Below are 24,006 nucleotides of genomic sequence, written 5' to 3' on the forward strand. Positions count from 1 at the left end.
AGCCCGCCCGCCTAAACGCACTGCACACTGACCATCACGACTCAGGTCATGGAATGTGCTGTGCAGTGCTGGACACCATTCGGGCGATTACGGCTCACCTGAGACGCACCTAATTAATACGCTTCATGTTCTTGGGAATACAGAATATTTCACAGAAGAACAAGCTTTGGCTTTCAGTGGCCAATAACCTTAGTGATATTGGTCCAGGTAATTCAGCCCACTGGGAAAAGCTGAGGGAAAGCAACAGCAACCGTTTTCTTTTTTTAACGTCCTTCGTTTGTCACGTCTCGACGACATTTTTTCTGTAAATCGGCGTATACTCAATGACCACAGACTGACCACTCGTTCCTGCATGCTGCACACACGCTCGCAATCCCACCCACGCACTTCTGTACAACAACAAATACTAGTTTGAACCAGACATGTTGGAAAAGATTCAAATTAAATATACAGTATTAAAAGATAACAAAAGTGATCTGTAAAATGATATAATATTTAATTTGACACCCCCCCCCCAAAAAAAAAACAAAAAAATGATATCCTATTGACCCCATTACACTCCTCCATATCCCCCTACCCCCCTCCCCCCCCCCCCCCCCCCCCAAAAAAAAAAAACAACATCAAAACAACACTTTGGCCCATGTGGTGTTTGCGTGCAACAGGAAACCCAGATTTAAATTGAAAAACGCAAACGATTCATTCTGGAGTCCATAGCCATGTAATCTCTGTCTTGCAGTGGAGGAGCGACTGAGGGAGGGAGGGGGGGGCAGAAGGACATGGTTGACTAGTCTGTGCACAAAGCACCTGTGCATTCTCTCCTGCTGTCAACGTGGAGGGGGGGGGTGGCGCGGCTGCACATCACCCACCTCATGCTACAGTCATACGTGCTCACGCGCACACATACACTCTCACATCAGTGCTTGCTCGACAAATCAGAAGGTTAAAAAAAAAAACAAAAACAAAAAAAGGTAACAAAACGCAGGAGGACTGTGGCTCAGTCGATTTTGACAGCGGCGTATATCTTGCGTATGAACATGTAAGCTGCGTAGAAGCCGATCGTCCCCGTTAGGAGCCAGAAGGATAAAACCATCAGAGCTGTGTAGCCAAAATACAGCAAGGAGGGGATGAACTCCACAATGTCCAGCTGCAGAGAGAGAGAGAGAGAGAGAAATGAAAGATTAATGAAGAAGAAAAACCGTAACTAATAATGCACTGATGCGCTGTCAATAGTGTTTCTAAGGCTACGTCCACATTGCCAGGTTGAAGTGACACAAATCAGATTTTTTCCCCCTAATCTGACGCAACCGATTCGTGGCCATCCGACTTCAATGTGACGCTCAGATCGGAATTCATGTGTTTTTTTTCCCGCACTGTGCTGCACCATCATTCAGCGTTACCATGGCAGCAGCGCCGAACAGACGTTAAAGCCTGTAAACGGTGGAAAAGCAGCTCATCTCACCTTTTCCTCCTCCGTCTGGCTCTAATAATGAAGCTGAGAGCTGATCAGAGTTAATGATCTTCTCAGCGAAGCTCGTTCTGCTCGTTAGTTTGCGCTGATGATGCAGTGATTCAGTCACGTGACGTTACTGAGTAGGAGTAGCTCATGAGGGTCAGTTCAGAAGCCGGTTACTTACCGCGACGCTGCTGAGACTCAAACGTTTAGGCCCATGTTTCAAGAATCCGAGGATGCGAACAAAAGAAGTGGCTGTGGTCAAATAATGTGCCAACTTTTACGGTAAACTCCAACATATCGTGGGTGATGAGCCCAGCTGTCAAACATCTGAACCTCATAATCGCTCCTGTGATGCTGACAAGGCGAAACTGAAGCTCCAGGAGCGACTGGCGTCCACTGGCCGTCATGACTGTTTACCTGTGGACGAGCCACGTGAAGCTCTGCTCTTTTGCACATGTGGCTCGGTTTAGGAGCTGATCGGTTCAGACTGATGCCGCATACAGATCACATTTAAAAGATAACGTGAACAGCCAGAGAAAAAAAAGGATTTGGTGAGAACATCAGATCTGGGCCACTTTTGAAACTTATGAGTCAGAATTGTTCACAGTGGTGGTGATGGGAACCAGACACCTGGAGAGTTTAACGCCTAAAAGCTCCCGCACAGACAGTTATTATATGAAATGGTTATGAATGTGCTGCCTGGTGCCTGAATCCTTGTGTTATGACTATGTTGCGATGACGTTTTTGGCCTAAATCATTGACGGCAAAAAGAAGAAAATGTATTTTTTCAGATTTGCCACAGTTCTGCCGCCATGAATATTACATATACAACCTCGTGTAGATTCACTGGTGGTTTTGGATAATAAATATCATGGCTATACGTTTCAGTATTCGTCCTGAATCGTTAATTTTCCCTGTAATGAAAACATTTTCTCATCAAACTTCTAAATTATTTTATTCTCCTCTCAATGATTGACTCATGCAGAAATGTTGGAAAATAAAAATAAATCAGTGGAACTCTTTTAAGAAGACTAAATATTTCAGACTTGTACATGTTTTATAAATAAATGTCAGATTTTTGGGTGATTATATAAACAAAGGTGAGAGTTAATGTGTCTACAATGATCAGTTAACCTTGTTGCCATCAAAGAAATTTGTATATGAAGTACTTCTCCAGCGTGCCTCATTTAAAAATCCTTAATTACCAAAATGTATATGAAATAATGAAATTATCTTAAATCTAGTCAACAAATCTAATTTCCCTCATTCTGAGATTGTTATAAGTGGATCAGATTACTGAACGTATTTCTAGATTTCTTGTTTTAATCGATTTTTAAGCGAAGTCAAATTATTTCACTATATTGGCAGATAATTCTGCTCGTTTCAAGCTTATTTCTTACAACCCGGTAGTTACTTTGACTTAAATCCGCTCAGTATTTTTAATTTTCCATTCCTGACTTACTTTAGGCTTGTGGAGTGAGAGAAAACGATGCTCCGGCTTTCTAAACAGCTGCTCCTCACTCTGGCCAAAATCAACCCACCACTCATGCACACTGAATACATTCCACTTATCGATTAAGACCGAGATGTTTATTCTCGCTCTATTAAATAATCTGATGGAAAATCTTCGTTAACATGCTCACTACAAGTAATCAAATCCAAAAGGACGCGCGTGCGTGGAGAACCACTTAGAGTAAACATTACCATGAGGACGAGCATCACGTGAGGTCCAGTCAGAGTGAGATGAGCAGCAGTGAGCAGTGATTGTGTTTTTAACTGCTTTAAAATGACGTCAGACTCAGGAGAACTTCCTTCACACGTCCTTATTAAAGAAGGCCGAGAGGAAGACGTCGTGTTCTGAGACGCATAAGCTGGACGTCTGTTTGCGTTTTCTGCTTTTGCTTTTTCTATTTAACGGATTATTTACAGGATTACCCACCTCGTTCAATCGGACTAGACTATCCTGATAACATTCTGAAAACTTTTTATCTAAATATACAGGGAGATTCACTCGAAAGAGGCCTCAAATATTCTGCAATAACTCTCGTTCAGACAAAGCATCTGAATGAAACATGCGACGCGCTCCTCAGTATATGGAGCTTCGAACAAGCCGGGCTGCACCTGCGTTGGAGCGATTAGGAAGGTGCCGGACAGCAACGTTTAACCTCCGTTTGCTACTTACCCCTTCAGGTGTCTGGCAGAATCAGGTACAGCATGTAGTGAATTTTATTTGGTTCAGATTGCTGCACCCCAACGGGAGTGACAACAGAATATTCAGGGCCTCTTTCGAGTGAACCTCCCTGTATATACTCTATGAATAAAATATACGTACCTTATTGACGAAGTAAAAAATGGCGTAGACAAGTACGTAAAAGGCGGAGCCTCCAGACACAAGGAAAGTCCTCCACCACCATCGGTAGTCCTGCAGGAAGAAACGACATATTAACTACGGCGGCTCTGCACACCTACCATTTTATCTGCACACAAACAAGCTAAGGCTTGGAGACTTGTTAATTATTCATGATACTGCAGAAAAATATATACAAATTACACATGGACTGTTCTTTGAGACGCCAATTCAAAAGCAGGTTTTCGCAACGCTCGTTATAGATATAAGACTTAACCTCTTCAACTCCTTGAGACCACCAGTGGCTCCAAAACGCACTTCGTCATATTCTTCATAGCTTTTATATTTCATAAGCTACTTTGAAAAGGTGAGGGTCATATGAGGCTGTAACTCTTCTTTCCAGTCAAATTGATGATTTCATTTTAAACCCTTATAAACGAAGCAGCTCATTTTTTGTCTACTGAAAGTCTCTTCAGTGATCTGCTCTGTAAAAATTATTTTTAGAAAATAATACAGAGACTGTCTGAGATTTTTGGCTTTCAGCAATAAATTCTAAGCATATAGTGATGTGTGATTATAAAACACATTGTTAATTTGAGGGGGGATTTTTCCAAAATTAACGAATAAATAAATAAAAACATTTATTTCATGCAGTTACTGAATAAGTTGCCTTACGATTTGGTCACGTAAACTCAGATGGACGAACCAAAACAAATCCTGGAGAATAAGAGGTTAAATAACAAGGGGAGTATATCTTATAAGCTTACACAAAGCTGAAGGACGGGAAGAATGGGAAAACCAATAGGACATGACTCAATTTATTAATTTCTCAGGGCGCTTCCTTAGTCGAGCTGCTGCAGCAGCATTAACAAAAGTGCTCTGAGCAAATTAAACTAACTTCTAAGGAAGGCTGGCTCTGTCGTTGGAGTCTAGCTGGACTCTTAGGAGGTTGTGGCAGAACAAAAGATGCTCAATAAGCCGAATTGGACAACACCTCGCACCCCCTGCATGCTACTCTGTTCATTTTTACACGCTACCTGTACTTTGAGTCACAGCTTACACCTCCAGTCATTATGAACACAAACCCCTCCCACACACAAACACACACCTCTGCACAGAGCTGGAAGTAGACCATGACGATACTGATCTGTGAGCAGGAGACCACCAGGATGATGAAGACCAGGAAGAGGAAGCCAAACAGATAGTAAAACTGGTTCTCCCAGATGGCCTAAAGGGGGAAAAAACCTCAGTAAGACAGAAGAATACGAGATAAAAGCAAGACAGGAACAACACAGAACACTTCTATCCGAATGAATACGATCCCTACTGTATTCATGCGCCGATTATTACAGGCGAAATGACGTTTTTCCTGGTAGTTTTCAAGGTCAAGACTCTATTAAACTTTGGGTTTAAAATGTCTTTATTTGTCTAGATTACGCTCACATAAATGAAGCCTCGCCGACTGAACTTTTTCAGGAACTGATGCACTAAAACGGTCACGGCACCTTTGGTCCTTTTAGTCAAAAATGCTGAAAATTCTGAACATACAACACATTCATATCTAACAGTGCACAAACATTTTAGTTCAATTAGAAACAGTGATTAAAACACGTTCCCATGGCTTTTCTGTGCCATGGCCATTCAAACTGGTTGAGTTTCAGAAGATCAACAGAAAAAACGGCCGTGTGGAATCATTTCACGGGATCTATGAGGGACATCAGACAAGCAATCTGTAACACCTGTATAAAAAATGATTAAGGTGCAACGGCCAAGAACTTCTTTACAGGGTTGACTTGACTTGAAAACATAATACTCAATATGCAGATTACAGCAAAACAGAAGCAATAAGGAAAGTCCCTGTTCACAAGTTGATCGGCAGTTCGTGAAATCCTGGGGGGTGGTGGCCGTGGGGAACAAAGCAACTGAATTTTAACCTCTTAAGCTCCTTGGAACCACCGGTGGCTCCAAACCACACTTGGTCATGTTCTCCATAACGTTCATATTCCATAAGCTCCATTCAGAAGCTGGGCGTCGTGTGAGGCTGTAGCTCTTCTCTCCAGTCTAATAGACGGTGATGTCATTTTAAACCCTTATAATAAAAGAAGCTGAACTTTGTTTTTCTACTGAAAGTCGACCCGTTTTCCCCAAATCTGGGCTCTAAACTATAAACAGACGGCGTCTCTTCAGTGATCTGCTCTGGAAACATCACTTTTAGAAAACAACACAAAGAGCGTCGGAGATTTTTGGCTTTCAGCAGGAAATTGTGAGCATATAGAAATATGTGTGATCATAAAACACACGTTCTGTTAAATTGAGGGGAACTTCAAAAAACTAAAAAAAAAACTCAAAATATTACATTTAATTCTTGCAGTTACTGAATAATTTGCCTTACAAACTGGTCACGTAAATTCAGATGGACAAACGAAAATATACCCCTGAGAACAAGAGGCTAAAAACACACATTCACTAAAAATAATTCCTTGTATGATTCTTTAAGTGTGTATATAAAGTGAACAGCCCATAACACGCATACCATTCATAGGAATCTCGTTTTGTTTAAACCAAAGGGGCTGACAAATATAATATGGTCATGATTATACGCCCAAAAACTAAAAACCTAATAAAAAATCTGGAATATACAATGATAGGCCACTGAAGCTTCACCACTCAATATCAGTAGTTTTTGTGTTAAAAATATCTTGAATTCGACAGATGAGGCTCCGACAAATAAAACCTCTCCTTTCCGAGCACTGCTGAATTAAAAATGTCAAAAAGCGCTTTTAGTTAGATGGCCTAAAACTAAGAGGGCCTAAAAACAGGCCTACAAAGTGTCTGAATCCAACATCGCACAAGTTCTGACGCTAATGAAAATTAGGAACGGTGATTAAAAACATTTTCCTAGGGTCTTCAGATTTGAGTGGCAGATCAACAGAGAAAAAAATCGTCATATGGAACCATTTCATGTTTTCTTTGAGTGACATTAGACAAACGATTTGCAGTCATACAAGTGTTAAGATACGATGGCCAAGAACGTTAAAGAAGACCATTGGAGGTCACTTGAAAATGTAATGCTCAATATGCAGATTACACCAAAAGAGAAGCAATAAGGAAAGTCCCTGCTCACAAGTCAACAGCATCTGCAGTTTTTGAAACTATTTTGGAAACAATAATTGGGGGGGGGGGGCTTGGGGACACTTCTGAAATTCAGAAATCTGATTGGCTGAGCCACCTTCGAGGCCGCTGTAAAGTACTTGATATGAGCACACAGCAATACACAGATAAGCAAGAGAATTCCTTGCATGTCTTCTAAATATAAAGTTATAGCACACATGGTTTCGTTTAAACCAACAGACTGACAACTACAATACGGTCGTGATTACATGACAAAAAACCTAAAACCTAACAAAAGGACTGGAATATACAATGACGGGCTACTGAAAGTTAATACGTTTTCAAAGACTAGACGCCTAAAACAGGCCTACTATGTTCCCGAATCACCTCACAAATTTTTAATGGTAATTCAAATTACAAACCGTGATTAGAAACACTTTTCCCTGCCTCTTCTGTGGCAGGTGTGTTCATACTGTTAGAGCAGCGGGAGATTAACAGCGAAAACGGCCATATGGAACTATTTCACAAGTCCTCTGAGGGACATTAGACCAGCAATCTGCAATCGCTGTTCTTGCCAAGTATCAAAAGGAGATACGGCATCCAAGAACTTCTCCACTGCAGGTTTAATACCATTTGACAGCACATCATGCACGACATGCAGATTACAACAAAACAGAAGCAAAGTGGAAAGTCCCTGCTAGAAAGCTGACGCCATCTGCAGTTTTTGAAGAAGAAAAAAAAACTAGCAGATGAAGGAAGGAAAAAAAAAAATTAAATAAAAAAATCAAGTTCCAAAGTTATATTATGGATAGATGATAAATGTTCTTACTTATTGTCAGTCAAAAAAAAAAAAAAAAGGTGTTTGTTTATTTGCAGTTTCAGTTTATGGCCCCCTTAAATTTCAGTTTCGTTTCGGGTAACTTCATTTTGGTGCATCACTAAATAATATAAGCTCTGAAAACTGAACGACACCGCTCAGCACACCCCTCCCTGCCGGGGAAATCTGACTTACACTGAAGATGAAGAACAACTCAATGAACATTGCGCCGAAAGGAAGGATGCCGGCCATCAGGATCCTAAATGGGCAGAAGAAACAGGACCGTCAATGTGCACGTCTAGATGACCTTGGGTTTAAAGGAAAACGCCAGCATTTTTCCAACTAACTGCTACCTGCAACATCTGAATTGCACAATTTCTTACTACAAACAATAATTTTGATATTCTTCCTGCAGTCAGAGAAATCCTTCAAACTGTAACCAGCAATATGATCTTTTTTTGAACTGGTCATCTAGAATTGGTGTGGAGTCAAGTATATTTAAGCTCCTTTCACACACTGTGGTCATCCACGGTGCTTTACAAATGATGAAACACAAAAGATAATTCAAATTATAATTTAAAAAGTAAAGAAGAACCGACATTAAAAAACATGAACTGAACTAAAAAGATTTTCATAGTCTCATTAAAATCAAAAATCAGATTAAAAAGCAAAATAGGATACAAGAGAGAGGCGCAGTGAAGCCAACCGTGTTTTAAACTGGGCTGAAAGCAGCTTAAACCGGATTTGAACACTAGTCTAGTGTCTGGGATCTTCTAATGCTCCGTGTCGTGGATTCCATTTAAGAGCGGCATAGTAGCTAAATGCTGATTCTCCATGTTTAGTTTTTACCTTAGATAGGACTAACTGACTAGCTCCTAATGATCTGAGAGCTCCGCTCCGCTCATATCACTGCGGCAGAACAGGAATATGCTGATCTTACACCATTAAGACCAGTAACAGTAACTTAAACCCTATTCTGTGACTTGCTGGCATGCAGTGTACGGATTTAGGAACTGGCGTGATGAGTTCCCTTCTTTTATTCCTAGTGAGATCCTGCCAGCTGTATTTTGAATCATCTGAAGCTGTTTGTTCGTCCTTTTTTAAGAGTCCCGTTAGAAGTAGTCAATCCTGCTAGAAATAGAGGCACGGATGAGTTGCTCCAGGTTTGTTTGATCAGGAAAGCTCGTCTTGTTGATGGTCATAATGTGATAAAATCCTGATTTGGTTTTGATCTGACTGCTAAAACTGATATCCGAGTTCATGATCACGTACTAGTTCTTTAGATTTTAGGGCTCTCGAGTCCACATAGGCAGCTAGTCTGTGCCTCTCATTGCTATTCCGGACAACTGCAGAAAGTTACTTACAAAGCGGGTCGAAGGGATCACTGTTGTGTGGGGAGAGGGCCAAGCACATCTGAGCATCATCTGCATAGCCGTGTGGTAAAATATCCCACATAAAATATCCCATTTTGGCCAAAACTAGTGTCTGGCCAAGACGAAGCATTAAAAAAAGAGCGGCCCAAGAACTGAACCCTGGGGGACACCACAGGTCACTGGCACTCTCGCAGAAACATTATTTTCTATTTCGACAAAGAAGTTCCTTCTTTGCTGGAATGAACTGAACCATTTTAGCACAGTTCCTGAGAGACCAACCCAGTTCAAAAACCTATCTATGAGAATTTTATGGTCAATGGAGGGTCAAACTCACCCGACAAACTTGTTCATATACCAGCGCTGCTCAGGCACCTGCCGGGGGATCTGGTTGGTGCGCACCGGGTTGTCGTATGGTTGCTTTCTGAAGCCAAAGTAGTAGCCCAGATACACTAGAGGCATGGAGATCCCAAACCACATGCACAACAGAGCCAGCATGGTAGTGAAGGGGACCTGAGTGAGGACGAGGAAAAGAAAGCTAGAGCACTTCGCTAACTTCATAACAGCACAACTTTGGTGGATTAACTGCAAACTCCTAAATCTGATTGTTTTGTCAGCGTGTAAAAGAAATTGGAGGTGGAGGTGGAGTGTAATAACAGACTGCACAGGTACTCACAGCTCCAGATGAGTGCTCTCCCCAGATAAAACAGTTCAACACAAAACAGATTCCAAAAACCACCGCTGGGTACAGAGTCGCAGTCTATAAAGAGGAAACAACATGCGGCATTAATTGGCTGGTTTGTCGAAAAAGGTAGCACAGGTCAAGGTAAAATAAAGTGAACGGCAGTTTAAACACTAAAGTTTCTTGCTTTGTATAAAAAGATCTTCAGCTGCGATTGAAGGGTAACCACATATTAATAATTAGTTCATAAAAGTACATCAATGCGTCTCTGTGGCCTGTATAACTACCAAAACCTTGCCTCCAGCAAATGTAACATACACTTTAACAGTGGATTTGTTACAATTTTTATTTTCTTTTTTTGTTAAGTTGTTGCCCAATAGAAAAAAAAAGGCATCAAGAGCCTACAAAGATATTAATTCAAGGCAGATGAGCAAAGGTATCCTAATGAAGCTCAAAACCAAATCAGCAAACATTGCCACTGAATATTTCAGACTTACCTTGGCAATAAAAACAAACAAACACATTCCAGCTACCTTTGTTTCAGAGTTGTTGATGTCACTGAACCAAGGACCCACAAAACAAACTCAACCCAACTTAAACTTTTTGTTGGCAGTAAAACGTTTACTGGGCTTGACGGTTCTTTTTCTGGACACTGTAAAGATAACTGCCAAGATAGGACGTAAATAATTATTTGATTATTCCTTAATTGACAAACAACTGTTAGACCAACGTTTGGTTGAGTTTATTTTATTTTCCGTAGGTTTAATAATATTTTTGCATTAACAAGCAACTAATTTATTAAAAACAAAGCATGCAACTTAAAAAAAAAAAAAAGGATGTTCGAGACAACTTTATAAAGACGAAGGCACAACTACATTGGCGAACCACACCGAAAGCAAACACTCTTTTTTGAGATAAAGTGTGATGCACGGTGATGTGAGGAAATCATAAATGAGTAAATTTATAGAAAAGATTGTGATGCTCGGCGAGAGCTAATGATGTAAATTATAGTAATAATAATAATATAGTTTAAAAATAAAACAGTCGTTTATGGCATTTCTGCTTTTGCTATAACAAGAATTTCGCTGGCATTGGTACCGACTTGCAAAATTGGATAGTTCTAACAATGGTACTGTTTCTGTACTGTGTTAAAGCATACATGTGGTACTCACACAAAAAGCTCCTTTCTTCCATCTGTGGCCCTTTAGCGTGCGGTACAGTCTACCAGCGAAAAATCCCCCAAACACGCTGCACAGACAGCCAGGAAAAAAGAAATACACATAAAAGAGTTAAACGCTGACTTACAATCTTAACAGGGAGTCGAGACGCCAGCATGTGCACATAAACGAGCATAAACACACATATACTTTGAATACACATGAATTCATCTTACCCCATGAACATAAAGAGAAAGCAAGCAGTGGTCATCAGAGCCCCACGGCTTGATGGAGACAACATGCCCAGCATGGCCACAACTTTAACACACACACACACACACACACACACAAACCATGGGTCAGAGTTTCTTTGGCTGGTAAGTATATATTGGTGCTCTACATTAACGTGCAGTAGTTTCACACTTACAGATAACAATGAGGATCATGCAAAACAGCTGGATCCCTGAGCCTAGCAGTGAACTAAGGATCATGGGGTACTGGGGTGGGCGGAACACGTCTCCGTGAACATTCTTCCAGCCAGACTCCTCCATAGTGTCCTCCTGTGAGAGAGAAACCGATTTAATTCTTGGGCAATCGTGAAGGAAACTCCATCACAAAGAGCGCAGGTAGAAGAGATTCACTTACAATGTCATCCTCTCTGTTGTAGTTGGCTATGTCCTTCCTCAAGGTCCTGATGATGATCATACTCAGGATTCCTACAAACACGTGCAGATATTTACCCATGTTCACAAAACGGCACGGCAAAATGCAAAAGGAAAAAAGGAATTCGCCCATTTCTCCTCTACAGCTCCAGTTTCACAGTATCACGAATTGCTAAAAGTTCCCATTCATGTGATTGGAAGTCAAGCTGGATGACTTAAATGTCAGATAACATGCCGTCATTGGCTTGAAGATGCACTAAGGTAATCATTTTTGTCTTGTAATCTGTGTTTTTTTAAATGTGTACTCCGTGTTTGGAATCAGCGCAGATATGCTGTGTGGCTGCCTGCTGAACGGACAGAGCCATGCTGTAACTTCCACCCACAGAATGCCTTCCCTTGTGAAATATGAACGGGGAGCTTTAATATTTTGACTGTTTTTGAACATCATATGTGAGTATAATTCTACAACATTTAGTTCCGGCCACGCAAGCTGATTGGTTTTCACAAACACTGTATCCCTCTGCTGAGATGCCACTGGCTCAAGCAGAAAACAGACACAGTTAAGATCCCATCTGACCGACAGCGGAGACTGGACTGTCTGTCCTTTGATCCACAGGCCTGTCAATCACCTTACAGCTTCAAAATAAACAATTTTCTGTGACAGTACAGGAAACGATGTGAAAGATGCGAATCGAAAGACTGCACTGTGATATCTAAAGTAGAGGTTCCTTAATAATATAAAGCAGAGAGCAGAGTCACTGTATATTAATAATAATAATAATAATAATAATAACAATAACAACAACAACAACAAAGCAACAACAACAACAACAATAATAATAATAATTATTATTATTATTCTTTCGGCTGCTCCCTTTAGGGGTCGCCACAGCGGATCATCTGCCTCCATCTTGCCCTATCCACTGACTTTCACACCAACCATCTCCATGTCCACCTTCACTACATCCATAAACCTTCTCTGAGGTCTACCTCTTCTCCTTCTACCCGGCAGCTCCATCTCCAACATTCTTTGCCCAATATATCCACTATTCCTCCTCAACACATGTCCAAACCATCTCAACCTGGCCTCTCTGGCTTTATCTCCAAACTGCTCCACCTTCACTGTCCCTCTGATCTGCTCATTTCTAATCTTGTCCATCCTCGTCACTCCCAACGAAAATCTCAGCATCTTCATCTCCGCCACCTCCAGCTCAGCCTCCTGTCTTTTAGACAGAGCCACAGTCTCCAAACCACCACCATTATTATTATTATTAATAATAATAAATTCAAACTGTAACATTTATTTGCCCAAAAAAGTCAATAGAAACAGGCAATCATACATATTTATTCATCAGTCTGTAAATTGTACATTATTCACATTGTTTGAAACTTATTTATTATTAACTTTGTAATAACATTTTAACTTTGTAAACTGAAACTTTGTCATTGTGATGTCTTCATCGTGCTACGTTGGATTCTCAATACATTTAACACAAACAACTAAAGACAGAAGAAATAAGTCAAATTCATTATGTGCTGAAAGTGCACCGTCATGCTAAACGGCTGGTTTTTCTTTTCGTTTTATTTATTTATTTTTCTGGGTTACAACAAGACAAAGATGAATGAGGACATAAGGACAATGAAGAAGTAAAGAGAAACAGTTTGCTGGGGTAGAAGAGAAAGTACCTACATGCTTCAAAACACTATGTACTGCAGACGGAGATATTTTTATTTATTTATTTACTTTTTTTCCCCTTTTTAGCCTTTTTATTCTTCACAATTAGAAATGCAATAACATACTGTTTGGTTTCCAAAATGAACAGAAAGAAACTGAATTTATCAAAAAAAATTATTAGAATAATAATAAATTAACGGGATAAAACAAATTCTTGTTTCGACTGCACTGAGTGGTCGTGGTAATTTATTATTGTAAAAATTTTGAAAGGCCATAATCACAAAATTTTACTGGTTAGTTTCTACGAACAGTCCTATAATTTGAATGACACGGCTGCACCATTAGAGCACCTGCTCTGTCTCGATTTTCCGCTATCCACTGCATAAGAAGCTGATCAAGTGAGTGACCTCACCTTGACCCTATTGAAAACAGCAGGATGCCTGGGTCCAGTCTACATACACTTTCAATAATACACATGGGTGTATTTCTTTACCAGTTGGTTTGGTGCAAATACAGCTAAATATAAGACGCCTCACGGGTTTTAATTAATGGGCAGAAGTTTTTACTTCTAACGGGTGCTATAAAACACCGGTAGAGGGCAGCAGTGAGTAATGTTTGTTTGTTGAGCTCGAGCTGTGCCTGTTGTCGGTGGAAACCTAAGAACTGACAGCTAGGAAGCAGGTGGTCCCCTCACTGCAGCTACAACAGCTTCCACTCTTCTGGGAGGCTTTCTACAAGATGTTTGAGTGTGTCTGTGGGAATTTTTGCCCATTCATCCAGAAGCGCATTTATGAGGTCAGATGTTGGGCAAGAAGGTCCTGGCTCACAATCTCTGTTCTAGCTCATCCCACAGGTGTTTCACGGGGTTGAGGTCAGGACTCTGTGCAGGCCAGTCAAGTTCTTCCCCACCAAACTGGCTCATTCATGTCTTTATGGACCTGCTTTGTGCACTGGTGCACGGTCATGTTGGAACAGGAAGGGGCCGTCCCCAAACTGTTCCGATAAATTTGGAAGCATAGAATTGTCCAAAATGTGTTGGTCTGCTGAAGCATTACGATTTCTTCCCTTCACTGGAACTAAGGCGCCTAGACAAACCCCTGAAAACAACCCCATATCATTATCCCACTGCTTCAGAGTCCAGTGGCGGCGCTTTACGCCACCCCGCTTCGGCGCCTGGCATTGCGCTTGGCGATTTAAGGCTTGCATTCAGCTGCTCAGCTCTGATGTTAATGTCAGAGCAGGTTTGGAACTATTTCATGTGTCTTTTATGCACTATGAGCATCGGCACTCGGCGACCCCGCTCTTTAACTTTATGTGGTCTTGCACTTAATGGCTCAGTTGCTGTGGTTCCTAAACACTTCCACTTTTCAATAATACCCCTCACAGTTGAGCAGTTATTTTCATTTTCACATTTCATGTTCATTTTCATTTCAAGCGGATTTCTATGGACTGGACTCCGCATGAGAGCTCTGCAAATTACACTGCTAGTGGCAATCATAGGGGTCCAAGCATTTCATAGCTCATGGTGCCAGTATAAGCCTTTCATTGTTGAGGAGGAATCTTAAACGGAGATATTTGCCAAATTTCATACACACTGACACTGGTATGGTAAGCAATAGGTTATTTTTACAAATATTTCAAAATTCTTAAGTCTGAGATCTGCTTTGCTGTCCTGGTAGCTTCAGTTAAGACCGAATTTAGGACAGAAGCCATTACACAACAATAGTTTTAAGTCTATAATCTTATTTCCAGAAAAGAAAACGGTTTTACAGAAACATCTTAAGTTGACAAAATATCCTAAAATATTTTCTTAACTTTAGGATAAACTCCAGAGCATCTTAACTTCTGTTTCACTCGTCTGTTTCTGTTGTTTTATGCAGCGACGGACAGCACAGTTCACTATAACCTGCATAACAACGCTGCATTTATCTACACTGAAAAAGCTGCTTTGACTTGAGTTGTTTTTTTTTTTTTAATGTTTTAAAAGCCCCTCTTATAACCTTGGTGTGTTAATGTTGATGATAAAATATTGCAGGGATGGTGGTGAATAATGAAGAGATGGAGCTGAACGTGTGTCTATTCATTAGGAGGAGTAACGTTAGCGCGCTCGGCTAAAGCGTTTGGGAAATGGAGACTGAAACTGTGGAGTGGTGACGCTCTGATAAACAGCACAAAGCACTAAAACAATATTATTAACTCTCAGTTTATTATGCTTCAGTTTTATTTGACCTTTTTACATCAGTAACGGTAGCTAACGTTAGCTGTCTGGCTAACTAACTTGATTACATGTTTACTTTTCAGCTGTGCGCATACGGTTGGTTGCTAAGAAACAGACACGGCTTAACTATCGATCTGAACTCTCCAGTGTGGTGGGTGTCCAGGACCAGAATCGGTCCCCTCTAATCTACAGCAATTCATTGTTTCCCTATATGAATACACTACGATGCTTCATTTTCATTTAAAATACATTCAAGCTAAATGTTCCAGATCTCTGGACCCTGTACAAGCAGTTGAGTTCTGAACTTGACCCTGCTTACGAGTTAGCACATCTGTATTTAGTGGCTGGGAAATTATTAACCTCATCATTAAATTTTACAGTGTATGCTGCAGAATGTGTATAATGGCTTGCATACACTGAATAATGTGTACAATGTGAATAGTATATACAAATATATCGATATTGTGAGCAATTATGTCGCTCTCCAAGGCATTTACTTGGCCCCTGAACTGATTAAATAAATAAATAAATAAATAGCCAGTGTTAGGAAGTGTTCTTGTTTGTAAACCATACTTTGGATGCTTACCTCAGTTTGTGCTCAACACGTTAAGGTATTTAAGTGCTTTATTTGGATGTATTTTCCGACTAGTCATAAATATTGTCATCTAATCACTCCCATAATAATACAACTATACGTCACCTGCCACCTGTGCAATGCCAACATCCATTTATAAATGGATTAATTACTTAATTAGTAGCCAACAGCATACACACACAGTGACATGCTTCATACACAGTAAGCAAATATACACACCTGATAAGAAGAAGACGACCACCACAGAGTTGACGATGGAGAACCAGTGAATCTGCACATCACTCATAGTGAGATACGTGTCCCAGCGAGAAGCCCACTTCACCTCGCTCTCCTACACAGCACAGGAGTCAGAGAGGCATAAGAATTGTGCAGGGTGCACAGACAGAGGTGGACTGCCTGCTGAAAAGGTGGATGATGCTTGCTCACCTCCCAGTGCACAGAGTAGGTGAAGAGCACATTGTTCTCTTTGTTTGGGTCAATCTCCTGAGGAACAGAACCGCTGGCCTCGGGTAACGTGCAGGCACCGTCCTTCTCAGCCTTCAGCTCTAGGAGAAAGAAAGACAGACAGAAAGAGCAAAAGAGAGGTAAACACAAATGAATTTAAATGCATAAAACCAGAGTCCTTTTATAAGATGATATCTGAATGTATAGTGCTAATGATGGGCAAGCACTGTATTTAAATCTATAAGGTTTAACTGCCTTAAAATAACAGACAGAACAGAAACTGCCCAGGATTTAGGCTCGTTGCTCAAATATAATTTTTTGCTCAAATCTGATCTCTTTGACTCGATGGTTCACACTCGTTTAGGTAAGTGAATCAAATCTGTCATAAATGTGATGAACTGGAGTCCTGAAATGACCCTCATGAGCTCCTCCTGCTCAGTAACATCACGTGACTGAATCACTGCATCATCAGCACAAACTAACGAGCAGAACGAGCTTCGCTGAGAAGATCATTAACTCTGATCAGCTCTCAGCTTCATTGTTAGAGCCAGACGGAGGAGAAAAAGGTGAGATGAGCTGCTTTTCCACCGTTTACAGGCTTTAACGTCTGTTTGGCGCTGTTGCCGTGGTAACGCTGAATGATGGGGCAGCACGGTGGGGGGGAAAAAAGGCACATGAATTCCGATGAAACATGAATTCATAAGAAAACGGCTCAGTTCGGATTTGACAAGATCAGATTTGCGTCCACACAGCCCTGAAAACATCAGATCTGAGTCACATCAGGGCAAAAATGTCAGATATTGCGCCACTTCAGCCTGGTAATGTGAACATAGCCTAATACACAAGATTCATAGCAGCAGGCCACTCTACTGCTAACTGCCCTCTCCGCCTGCTGCTTCATAACTTGGCAATCTCTTTCAATAGTTCTCCTGAGTTTCAACGACTCCCATCGCTGGGATGTTAAAGGAACGGTCATCCGCTATTCCAAATCCAAGTGAAAAGGCCTGAGATGTATTACCTTCTAGTTTTACACTCTGTGGCACCACCTCAAAGCGTACAACACGGTACGTAGGCTCATCTTGCTCCTCCACTTTCTCTTTGTGGTAATACAGGATGAAGGACAGGTGGTTGTGCAAATAGTACTGTAGGAAGAAGAAAGACACTGTGCAAATAAGAATTTAGGAACATGAGCAAAATGTCACATATGACGCAATCAAATAAAGCCCCATTGCAAACAGTGTGGTCAGAGACTCTCTTACCCCCGAGATAAGAACCTGGTAGGTAACCTAAAATGTTTGTACGCACGGGATCAACAGCGTCTCTAAGAAGGACTAAATGATTTGGGGAAAACATCTAACTGCGATTTTTCTGACCAATATTGTGATTGTCGTTTAAATGTGGTTACTGTCTGTAAATTAAGCCCCAGTGAATTTATGCCCGACTGCCAGTTCATAAGCTCTGTATTATTAGGATAAAACAGGATAAAATACTACCAAGGGAAGGGGAACGTAGGTGATGTAACCCGTAAACAGCAGTGTACATATAATCCTACTCTCAGAAATCAGAATTCAGCCTATTGTTTAGCGGAAAATAAAAGCACAAATTACTCTCAGCAAAAACAGTGTAAACCGATCAGGCATCACATTCTGACCACCTCCTCGTTTCTACGCTCGCTGTCCACTTTATCAGCTCCACTTACTGTATAGCTGCACTCTGTAGTTCTACAGTTACAGACTGTAGTCCATCTGTTTCTCTGATGCTCTGTTACCCTGTTCTTCAGTGGTCAGGACCTCCATGGACCCTCACAGAGCAGGTACTGTTTGGGTGGTGGGTCATTCTCAGCGCTGCAGTAACGCTGACATAGTGGTGCTGTTTTAGTGTGTGTTGTGCTGGTATGAGTGGATCAGACACAGCAGTGTTGCTGGAGTTTTTAAACACCTCAGTGTCGCTGCTGGACTGAGAATCGCCCACCATCCAAAAATATCCAGCACACAGCGTCCTGTGACCACTAATGAAGGACTAGAGGATGACCAACACAAACTGTGCAGCAGGAGATGAGCTGTCTTCTCTGACTTTACATCTACAAGGCGGACTGACAAGGTCGGAGTGTCCAGTAGAGTGGACAGTGAGTGGACACAGTGTGTAAAAACTCCAGCAGCACTGCTGTATCTGATCCCCTCGTACCAGCGCAACAGATGAACTACAGTCTGTAACTGTAGAACTACAAAGTGCAGCTATACAGTAAGTGGAGCTGATAAGATGGACAGTGAGCGTAGAAACAAGGAGGTGGTCGTTTTCTACTTTTTTATCAAACTGTACAGGCAGTTCTGCAGGTGGCCAATTGAAACCCCAGAACCAGTCTAATCCTTTCTTCATCCAAACTTTTGAGACATGAACAACCGAGGAATTACCAGCATCAATCAAACAGAGACTTGAGGAAGACAAACATTGCTTTGCGTTGGGAAGCGTGGAACTTTTGCCCATAGTCTTAAATGAAAACAAGCTTAATGCCTAAATAAAATAATCAATGCTCATTTGTTAAATTGAAGGGCAGTATGAGGCCTGATGACCCACCCTTTCTCTGCCAGTCAGTACATCGCTGCTGTCAGAAAAAAGCCTCGTTTCCCTACTTTTGTCGTTTTTGACATAATTTGAAACTGCCTGTTTTTTACATTGGTGTGTACATTTCCTGATGAATGGACCAAAAGAACAGCACAAAATGACTTGGAAGACATTCTGGTTCCATTGACTTACATTAAAAGGAAAGTATGGTTTTTTCCTCCTTCTGTAAAGTTGTCATTTTGGAGATACGAGGTTTTCTCGTTAACTGCGATACTTTACAGAGAAGCCGAAAATGCTCCCATACCTGTGATTTAAACGATGCAGGAGGCTTTTCAAGTTCTTCCTCTACTCCAGCAGCATGACTACGGTCGCTGCTGACTGCTTGGTTGCCACCGCGCCTCCGCATCGAGACTGAGACAATTACTTTACTACATAATGATTTCGGGCCAAAGAAGCAATGTTTAATTTAGGGCTGAACCCGAATCAAAGCTCTCTGAAGCTTCAAAACCTACTTCCACTTCCACAAATGGTCAAATATGATCCTGACACACGTTTGCCGCCCTCCTGCGTGAGACTGTATTTTTTTTCTGGCAACTGACCCGCAGCTCATGCGCATATGAGGGGTGATCCGTACGGATTATGGATTATCCGTGGAACCGTTACACCACTACTTAACATGGTGAAGAACAGGCTGTTTAGACAGGAAAGGGCCATCCGACTGACATGTAAAATGTATATCTCCTATACATACATAACTCATACCTCCTAAACAGTCACTTTACAGGAGAAGGAAAAAACCTGCTTTATTTTTAATGTAAGTCGATGGAAGCAGAGTATCTTCTAAGTCGTTTCTTTTGGTTCCTTCAGCATGAAATTTACACACAACGTAAAGAGCAACACGTATTTTCAAATGATATCAAAACTTAAACGACAAAAACGGAGATACAAGATTCCACAGCAGCGAAATATTGTTTTATGTGAAGTTTTGGGGTATGTGGTTCACAAAAAGGGGCTACAACAAAAACAGACCTGCATAATAAGTTATGATGCTGTGAGGCTCTCAGACCTTTTGCAACCCAGCTACTATTTCCTGCTCCAAAAACCGTCAAAATGTTAGGCAGTGCGTTTGCAGAAGTGTTTCCCAACAGACTGAAAAAACTGGAATGGTGCATGGAACCGCGAAACTGCCTGAAGTCCTGAAGATAAAAATCAGAATACAACTGACAACATCCTCTCAGCTCTGGCCAGCTGGGCAAGTTATACTTATTAGATGGCAAGCAACTCTATGGGTGGAGAATCTGAGGCTCAGACTGCTACAGGACTTTTGTCTCTGGTCTAAAATGAACGAAGTAAATGACCTGAAGAAAGATAAGTGGGATTTTGGCTCCGGTGGAGGTTTTGTTGTTTTCAAGCCATTAAGAACATTCAGTATCTGCTACAAGTGTGTGCTATGCTAGGATAGAGATATAATGTGGGCCCAAAATGCTGTTTTGAATAGAGTTACACAGATACCGAAACTGGCACTTCAACACGGTACTGCTGATAGGCAGACCAGTGGTTCACAGTAACTGAGTAAATGTAATGAGTTTCTGTACTTTAGTATTTTTGGTGTATCTGTACTGAAGTTTCTCCGTTCTGGGCGACTTTTTCCTTTCACTCCACTACATTTCAGAGTCTAATATCCGACTTTTTCCTCCTACATTTTGAGAAATCTGTCGCTCCTTTTGGTTTCTGTGTGTATAAAAACGTAACATGTCAAAACGAAAGAAGCGCAAAGCCAGAGCACCAATCAGGGCCCAGCGGTCACTTTGTTTAGAGCTGGTTTTGACCTGTTGGTCATACCGACCTAGTGCAGCACGCCGTTCAACGTCAGCGCAGCAGCGTAAAACTTTGGGAGAGTCTGTTCAACATAAATTATGAACTAACCTAACTTTGTGTAAATAGAGCACAATATAGAAATATGTCCACATATGCAGTCGAGACTGACGCGGCTTTTTTCTGAATTTCTACAAACACCATTTCATTTTATAGTAAATGAGTTTGGGCTGGTTTATGTTTATGAATAGACGCCTACAGATCAACATAGTAAAGGAGCTCATCTGTGATCCTGAGTTTAAAGCCAGTTTTTATTCAACTTAAACTTGGAACTAAGTTGTAAATAAATCTGAAACTGAAACTTTGCTTGTGTGTAAAAAGTGATTTCAGAGCCACTCGGTTCTCCCTGATGGAAACTGTTTACCTTCAGTGTTTTGTGCTTCTGATCATTTTAATAGACGTCAGCGTCACTAATTAATGACGTTCTATTAAAAGACTGGTTTACCAAGAGAGACGCTGGAGGACTTTCACCTGAAATGAGTTCATGAAGCCAGTCTGGTTATAAAAATGATAACAGGACATCAGAGCCAGAATTACTCTTTTAGTACTTTGACTTTATACTTAAGTACATTTGAAGGTAAATACTTTAGTACTTTTACTCAAGTGGAGGTCTAAAGGGAGGAACTTCTACTTTTACTGGAGTGATATTTTACCTTGGGGGTCTCTACTTCAACTCAAGTACATGATGTGTGTACTTCGTCCACCGCTGGGTTATACTGATACCCATGACTGACACCACGAAGCGATGTCCAAAACGTGCATACACGCCTGAATACAGAACTTTACAACACGACGAAGGTGTGGGACCAGCAGCAGAAAGATGCTCACAGCAGAATACATAATGGCAATTTTTGGTGTCACTTTCAGCCTGAGTTAACGTTATTGAGAGACTCAGCGTAATGATTTATCTTCCATCGTCCACTGACGATCATAAACTCTATGACCCCCCTTTCAATAGGATTGTGATTGGTTCCTCGGCGCCTCACGGTTGTAAAAATATAGCGCTTTGAAATCGGACGAATGGCCCTAAACCGCCACTGTATCAGACTGAGCTGGGCGTTAACTACATAAAAAAATACTGACCTGCCGCCTCCCACTGTATTATATTGGTCACACCAATCATCCATTCCTAAACATACTGTTTTAGAAAACCTTCACGAGTAGAAACAGAGCTGCTTGGATCTTCGTGACAAAACACTCAGCAGTCTCCAGAGGCCTTAGTTACCCTACAATGACCCAACGGTTCTTAAAAAGGGACACACCACCAACCTCACCCAGTCCAGAACACATCATTACTGTAAACTAGATCACAACACAAGACCAAGACTAATGAGAAATGCTATCGGAAGGTTAGAATTAAACTGAAGAGGCTACGGTCTTTCCTGGCCAACGGTCACAATGATCACAGGGCAACAGAAATAAAGGCAACCCCACATTTATCTATGCAGCGCTGGGCACGAAGGGAAGCTGGTCATCAGATCTACTTCAAACCATGTTTTGGAGACAAACATCATCAGGAAACATTAGAAACCTGACAAACAGGTTTGTGCTTTTTCTTTTTTCCCCCAAGAAATGCTATTCATTGGTTTAACCTGAACATGCAACAGCACATTTGGGATGGTGAGGAGATACACAGCCTGGGAAAGTTGACTTTGGTATGTATTTGAGTGGAACGCCTTACTTTAAGAAGGTGACCATTCGGAAATGAGTAGAACGCAAACAAATACTTCTCAAACAACCTCAACAGGCACACTGAAAGACAAACAGGTGAGCAGGATATAATAAATATTGCCCTCTGAGCAAATGTTTAAAGATCCCACCCTGAGTCCACACTACATGCTTACATACACCTCATACACCATCATCGGGCATAATATTATGACACTTATCAGCTCCACTTACTATACAGGTGCACTTTGTAGTTCTATAATTACAGACTGTAGTCCATTGACGGGCAGCCATGGGCTGGAGGTTAGGGAACCAGCCCTGTGACCGGAAGGTCGCCGGTTCGATCCCCAGAGCTGGCAGTGTGTGACTGAGGTGCCCTTGAGCAAGACACCTAACTCCCAACTGCTCCCTGGGCGCTGCGGATAGGGCTGCCCACCACTCTGGGCCAGTGAGCTCCCAGCCCCCTAGTGTGTATGTGGTGTTTCACTTCACGGATGGGTTAAATGCGAAGGTGAAACGACGGCCCACCTTGTTGCTGTCGGTGAAGCCCAGTCTATAGCCATGTTCAAACTGCACATCTTTCACCACGTCTTTCTTCTGTTCCTCATCTGTTCCTGCGTCTCTGTTGGGGTAAAACTCCAGTCTTGTGGCCACCGGAAGGTTGTCTGCAATACTGATCACAGACATCATTTAGTCAAGAGATCTTACTTTTAACATGATGGAGAAACTTTGAGTTAGAGAATAAAATAAGGCCTAAAACTTATCGCTGTTGTCAGAACAAAACCTTGTATCTCCAAAATAATAACTTTCTTCCATTCATTCATTCATTATTAACCGCTTAATCCAGACAGTTTTGTGATAGCAGTTGGGAAAGCAGAGAATCCCAAACAACTTCCTCTAGCCCATTCCGGGGGACCCCAAGCCACACCCAGGCCAACTTAGAGATAGAATCCCTCCAGCGGTTTGGAGGACGACCCCGGGGTCTTGTCCCAGTAGGTAGTGGCTGATACACCCCGCTGGGAGACGTCCGGGGGCATCCGGATCAGATGCCCAAACCACCTCAACCGGCTCCTCTCAATGCGGAGGGGTAACTTTACAGAAGAAGGAAAAAACACACCTTACCTTTAATGCAAGTCAATGGAACCAGATGTTTTTCCAAGTAATTTTGGGCCATTTCTTTTGGTCTATTTACCGTGAAATTTACATACAATGTAAAGGGCAACAGGCATTTTTACATTAGGAGATGTGAGATTTTGTTCCGACAGCAGCGATATTTTGCTTCACATTAAGGGTGGATAATATGGCAAAAAGATAAAAATATTTGAGAATATATGCAAATAATGTTGAAAGAGATACAATGAACCAGCAAG

General features: G+C 41.5%; 1 protein-coding gene across 1 annotated transcript in view; it reads right to left on the reverse strand.

Annotated features, from left to right (window-relative positions):
- Positions 1–605: 605 nt before the first annotated feature.
- Positions 606–24,006, reverse strand: part of tm9sf4 (transmembrane 9 superfamily protein member 4) — a 29,171-nt gene continuing 5,770 nt past the window's right edge. Inside the window, exons 5-18 of the mRNA XM_017720165.2 lie at positions 23,165–23,309; positions 17,550–17,673; positions 16,514–16,632; positions 16,307–16,418; positions 11,583–11,653; positions 11,365–11,497; positions 11,174–11,255; positions 10,953–11,028; positions 9,775–9,858; positions 9,436–9,611; positions 7,924–7,987; positions 4,909–5,028; positions 3,786–3,875; positions 606–1,144 (exon numbers count right to left, since the gene is read on the reverse strand). Coding sequence (XP_017575654.1) covers positions 995–1,144; positions 3,786–3,875; positions 4,909–5,028; positions 7,924–7,987; positions 9,436–9,611; positions 9,775–9,858; positions 10,953–11,028; positions 11,174–11,255; positions 11,365–11,497; positions 11,583–11,653; positions 16,307–16,418; positions 16,514–16,632; positions 17,550–17,673; positions 23,165–23,309 — 1,546 coding nt within the window. The 3' untranslated portion in view covers positions 606–994. The remainder of the gene's footprint in view (positions 1,145–3,785; positions 3,876–4,908; positions 5,029–7,923; positions 7,988–9,435; positions 9,612–9,774; positions 9,859–10,952; positions 11,029–11,173; positions 11,256–11,364; positions 11,498–11,582; positions 11,654–16,306; positions 16,419–16,513; positions 16,633–17,549; positions 17,674–23,164; positions 23,310–24,006) is intronic.

This window comes from Pygocentrus nattereri, chromosome 9, assembly GCF_015220715.1.
Source record: "Pygocentrus nattereri isolate fPygNat1 chromosome 9, fPygNat1.pri, whole genome shotgun sequence".
Lineage (NCBI taxonomy): Eukaryota > Metazoa > Chordata > Actinopteri > Characiformes > Serrasalmidae > Pygocentrus > Pygocentrus nattereri.